This window comes from Nannospalax galili, unplaced genomic scaffold, assembly GCF_000622305.1.
Source record: "Nannospalax galili isolate Female #2095 unplaced genomic scaffold, S.galili_v1.0 scaffold171, whole genome shotgun sequence".
NCBI lineage: Eukaryota > Metazoa > Chordata > Mammalia > Rodentia > Spalacidae > Nannospalax > Nannospalax galili.
This window is the reverse complement of record NW_008329362.1, coordinates 1,732,076-1,738,168: the sequence shown is the minus strand read 5'-3', so window position 1 is coordinate 1,738,168 and position 6,093 is coordinate 1,732,076. Positions and strand designations below refer to the sequence as shown.

Genomic DNA, 6,093 nt, shown 5'->3' with positions numbered 1-6,093 from the left:
TTGTATTGTTTTCTTTGTTTCAATTTCATTAATTTCTGCCCTGATTTTTGTTATTTCTTCTTGTCTGCTGGGTTTGTGTTTCGTTTGCTGTTGCTTTACAAGTGTGTTGAGTTGCAGTGTTAAGTCATTTATTTGTGTTCTTTCTGATTTTTTGATGTAGGCACCTAGAGCTATAAACTTCCCTCCAAGGACAGCTTTCAGCGTGTCCCAGAGATTTTGTTGTGGTGTATTGTCCTTTTCATTTAGTTGCAGGAATACTTTTATTTCTTTCTAAATTTCTCTTTTGACCCATTCATCATTTAGAGGTGTGTTGTTTAATCTCCATGAGTTCATGTGGTGACTAGGGCTTCTTCTGGTTTTGATTGTGAGCTTTATTGCATTGTGGTCTGATAGAATGCATGGAATTATTTCAGTCTTTTTGTATTTGGTGAGGTTTGTGTTTTTGCCCCAGTGTATAGTTGATTTTGGAGAAGGTCCCATGGGGTGCTGAGTAGAAAGTATATTCTTTGGTGCTTGGGTGGAATATTTGGTAGATGTCTGTTAGGTCCATTTGATATATGATATTGTTTAATTCAGATGTCTCTCTGTTAATTCTCTGTCCTTTTGACCTATCTAATGGACATATTGGAATATTGAATTCCCCTACTGTTAATGAGTTGGGATTAATCTGGTTCTTAAAGTCCTGTAGTACTGTTTTTATTCACCAGAGTTTGGTGAATATGTGTCCATGATTGTAGTGTCTTCTTGGTCAATTGTTCCTTTGATCAGAATGAAGTGGCCCTCTTTATCTCTTCTAATTAGTTTACACTGAAAGATATTAAGCAAATCATCCTCTTTTTCTCTAGGAGGATTAGGTAGTTTTAAGGGGATAGAATTTGGAGAAGGGAAATGGAACAGAAGAAACACACATGTGAGCTGTCTTGTTAATTGTGAGAAACAGATGCAGAGGGTGTGATGGGTTAAGTAGAACAGTAAAGCCTAAAGAGCAATGTGTCCATGAACATGTTCTGCAGCAAGGCTGAACAGATTCTTTAGCAAGGTTTCAGTCTATGGGTATAAAATTTATATATAAAATACAGTCCTTGTTATTTGGATGGAACCATAGATATATAGTTCAGTTGATGAACTAAATAAAAGAATTGACCATATGCTTATTTTTTTTTTAATGAATAAGCTTTGATTTCATGTGCCTTGTAACTTTAGAATGTCCTCTTCATAGGCAGTGGTGTACGAATCTCAGTGACCGCTCTGAATTAATGTGTCTTCAGAGCCTGCAGAGTAGAGACCACCAGGTCCTGTCATATCTCCTTCAGTGTGGCACATTCTTTATCCAGGCCTTTGGACACTCCTGGTCAGGAACGCTGATTGCAGTGCTTCCTTGGAACACTGACCAGCATGGCTGCAGCTGACCAGAACCTTTTTATAGACCTTTAAAAAAGCAATCACTTATTAATTTATATGCTTTGTGTTTATCGTTTTAGGCATAAAATTCTGCTTAATTTCATTTACTAGATTAAATAAATAAATGACAAAATAGTGTGATATTTTAAATATAAATGTTGGTGGTTTATTTCTGGATTGAAAAAGAAAAGGAAGCGAAGGATGAATGACACTTAAGTACAGGGATGTAGGAGGTGACTAAAAGGAAAAGATTATATGGGACTAGGAGACAAAAAGAAAGGACCAGAGGAGATTATATCCGGCTCTTCTCATCTTCACATCTCACGTGAAGCCTTTCATAGAAAATCTGCAACATTTTCTCTGCTGTGTGGTTACTTCTATTATCTGAATAATTCGTTTGCCAACTAATAGTGTCCTGTTTCACAATCTGTAGTAAAATGGCCTATTAAATGTTTAGGTTGTTATGTGACTTCCCTCCAGCATTACATTAGATTTACAATGTCTAAAGTCATTTCTTTACTATTTCTTACAAATTCTAAACATCTTTTCTAGGCCTACAATAGTTGTAACATAGAGGAGGGATGTCAGATAAGGCAGGGAGGTGTCAAGAGAGGCAGAGTCAATTGGGAAAGGACACAGAAATGATGATGAGGATCTTTGCACTGTTGTTTGGGAGAATGAGTGGGAGATGTGTGGAAATCAATGGCCTTGTACTCTTGCCAGCCTACTGAGATGCCTGTATATATGCCGCACTGTGAATAGTTCTATTTTAGCTTTTCTTTAGAAGAGATTTCTCAATTTTTGAGATTTTATTTAAGAGTGATTTTAAATTGGAAGTACTATTTAACATTTTAATAGCATTTGAGTTTATATGATTGATCTATGGGTAATCTATATACATAAACGTACCCACAAATACATATTTATTTTGCTTTTTATATTTTCAAATTCTTATTTAATGATCATGACTAACATTTTAAAGTGGAAGAAAGATTTACACCTAAAATTTTGGTAATGTTATTTTACCCAATTAAGTGAATTGCATTTGAAATAACTGAGATGCACTGTTCGAAATTTTGACTGTGGTTAGAGCAGTAGTCTGATATATGGTTGTATTTGAAGGAAAATGTACTTTTCAATTTCAGATTTAATATCCCCAAAATCTCACTCTAGTTTTATGTGTTTGATAATAGGATATTTCCAAGTTTGAAGAAAAAGACAACACAGCTCTTGGAGAAGGTGGAGTCACATTGAGTGGAGGTCAACGTGCAAGAATTTCTTTAGCAAGGTGAGTGTGTGATTATTGATCCAGTGAATGTTTGCTGTAAATATCATACATGTAAAAACTATGCATAGAGACTTCTCTATTGCTTTATATTCTGCTTCTGGGATTGAAAATTTTGTGATGTTTACAGCTAATAGATTAAAAAATCAATTTCAGAATTATAGATGTTTTACAACATAAGTTGTGATTTTCATAACAAAAATAGTAAGGCAAACTATGTCACCAGGACTGAGAATTTTTTGCTACATAAAAATAAAATTGCATTATATATTTATATGTTTATTTATCTCTTTCATTTTAGCCAGTATTATATCATGAAAATTCCCCAATGTCTATTTTTCCCTTTTAAATTGAATTTTCGTGAATTTCATACAAAATATTTTGAGCAAATTTAGATCCCCTCTGCTACCTGCACCCTTACTACCCCACCCAATTTATTTTATAAAAATATTTTGTTTATTTATTTATTCATTTATTTATTTTTAATTTTATTTATTATTTATTCGTTCATGTTTGAGTGTTTGTTAGCTGCCATGTGGGTGCTGGGATTCAAACCCAGATCTTCTGCAAAACAACCAGTGTTCTTAACTGCTGAGCCATCTTTTCAGCCTCCTATTTATTTATTTTTAATATTTTATTTTTTATGTGTATGAGTGTATTGCCTGCATGTATGTAAATGGATCTGTGTCATGCAATACCCATGGATGTCAAAAGAAGGTGTCAGTTTCCATAGAACTGGAATTACAGACATTGTTAGATGCCATGTAGGTGCTGGGAATGAAACCTGGGTCCTCTGCAAAAGCAGCCAGTGCTCTTAACTCCTGAACCATTTCTCCAGCCCCATACCCTGTCCAATTTCAATTAAGGCATATAGTGTCATAGTTGTGTCCCCAAATCCTTGGGTGTGGATCCATACACTGGAGCCTGATTAACTTCCCAAGAATCACACCCTTAAAAGAGACTGACTATTCCCTCCCCAGTAGTCACTGATTTCCAAGGAGTTCCTCAGGTAGGGTTGGGGTTTCTTACCCACTTTTTCACATCTATGCTGGGATTTTGTCTGGCTTGAGCTTACATGGAACTTGAGCATACTGTCACCATTGCTGTGAGTTTATACAATACCTGATCAGCTGCCTGAAAAACTGTTTCCCTGTGGTCATCTGCCACCTGTGATTTTTACAATCTTTCTCCTCCCTCTTCCACAATGATGCTTAAACCTTTGGAGGAAGGATTTGATATAGGTGTCCAATTCAGGGATAATTACTCTGCAGTCTCTTATTCTCTGCATATTAGCTAGTTGGAGGTTTCTGTGTTAATCATCTATCTGTTGCATAAGGAAGCTTCTATGGTGAGAGTTGAGAGTGCATAAATATATGGGCATAGCAAGTCATTAGGAGTCACTTTTATACTATTATCAGAATAATAGTATTAGGTACTTACTTCCCTATGGCCTGCGATCTGTCTAGCCTCGATTCCTAGGTCTGATAGCAAGCTCTATCTTATGAAGTGGACCTTAAGTCCAATTACAAAGTAGTTGTTTACTTCTATAAATATTCGTGTCACTGTTGCACCAGTAGGCAAATGTTGCCAGGCCAGTTGTTGTTACCGTTTGCAGGATTTGCAGCTGGGTAGTTCATGGAAAATTTTTTCTCTAGGTAGCTTGCATAGCACCTTCCAACACTATGAAAGCTAGCCAGTAGAGGTGAGGTTTTGAAGTCAGCACCAGTTTAATTTCTCCTTGTTTCTTCTTCAGCTCATGTATGTAACACATTCAGTAAATAGGGTCTTAGCATCAATTCCTGGTGGATAACCAAGAGCATGGGCAATGGCCAGTATTGTTTGAAGGTCTATGGGATGCCTGGGTAACAGCTTCAGAAAAGGGAGAACATTACATCATTGGGGTTTTACATTGGGGGTTAGCCTATGGTGTGTAGCAGGGGCATTGTCCCCCTATTGTAAGGTAACTCTTTTTATGTTCCTTTTATGATGTATATTTATATACTGTAGGAAGCTTCTATATTGGTAGGCTTCCATGTGACATTTTCTAAAGGCCCTTAGTGTTAGTTATCTCTGCCCATACACCACCCTCTGCCCTGCCTTCACATTGCTCATCCCAATTAACCATTCTTACTCTATTGGGACTTTTGTTTGTTTGCTTTGTGGGGTTTTCTTTTTTGAAATAAGAAACAAGGTCTCCCTATGTAGAACTTCATGATCCTCCTGCTTTGGATTACAGGTATGAGCTATGATCAGCTAAGATTTACAGTGACTACATGGACCTATTTGTGATGCTGAGGATTGCTCTCAGGTTCATATGCATACTAGGAAAGTGTTATACTACTGGATTACCCCTCCACCCCCTGTAATTTCTAGAGTGAAATAGATAGTACAAGCAAACCTGACATTATAGGGGTGGGAAGTTACTTAGTAGAGACTTTCTTGGTCCAAGAATTTAGAAACTGTCAAAGAGACGTATATAGAATTTGTTTCAGGAAGAAAACATCCTGTTTAAATTGTAACTTTCTGTTTAAAGACATTAGTGGTGATATGGGATGTCAAATGTTCTCTGGTTTTATTTAATCAATTCTTTTCATTATGCTGCCAAAGCTGTTAATGAGAAATTACATCGACTCACTAGCATGACTCTCTTACTTTCTCCTACTTCCAAAACTGGAAAAATGAAATGAATACATCCTGAATACCTGTAATTGATGGCCTGATACAATTCTAAGTGTGTGTGTGTGTGTGTGTGTGTGTGTGTGTGTGTGTGTGTTCTGTGTATTTTCATACCCATACAACCCTGCAAAGAGACATTGTTCCCTTCACTTTATAGAAGAAATCATGAGATAATTGAGGTGGTTAGACATTAACTTGCTAAGAGCAATGGCACAGTCACTGTTTAATCCAGGTCATCTTGACTCCTAACATTAAACTGTTCCTTGATCTTGAGAATACACTAGAAAGTCATAGATCAGTAGATACAGATAAATCACAAATCAGATAATGACTTCTAAATAATTGGAATTTGATTACCTTATCTTGAGCCAAGGCATATCTTAGGCATTCCAGTTCAGTTTTTTGTTTTGTTTTGTTTTGTTTTGTTTTGTTTTTTTGGCCTTGTTGAGACAGGGTCTCCCTGTAGCCCCAACTGTTCTGGAATTCACTACGTAGATCAAGCTGGCCTTGAACTCACAGATATCTGCCTGCCTCTGCCTCCCGAATGCTAGGGATCACAGATGCGTGCCAGCACGCCCTGCTCTTTCTTCTTCTTTTTAATTTTTAAAACATTATTATTTTTTATTATATGCGTACACAACATATTATATGATGAACTACTACTGAAAATAATTGTCTTTTGCTACTCTGATCCAAATGTGTAATATGTTATCGAGATTTGTGTGATAAAT

The 6,093-nt window shown here is 36.4% G+C and overlaps 1 protein-coding gene across 1 annotated transcript in view; it reads left to right on the top strand.

The window, feature by feature from the left end:
• Cftr (CF transmembrane conductance regulator) overlaps positions 1-6,093 on the top strand; it is a gene marked incomplete at its 5' end in the record, with an annotated part of 143,142 nt that overhangs the window by 70,592 nt on the left and 66,457 nt on the right. The window contains one exon of the mRNA XM_008837214.2: positions 2,595-2,689. Within this exon, the coding sequence (XP_008835436.1) occupies positions 2,595-2,689 (95 nt within the window). The remainder of the gene's footprint in view (positions 1-2,594; positions 2,690-6,093) is intronic.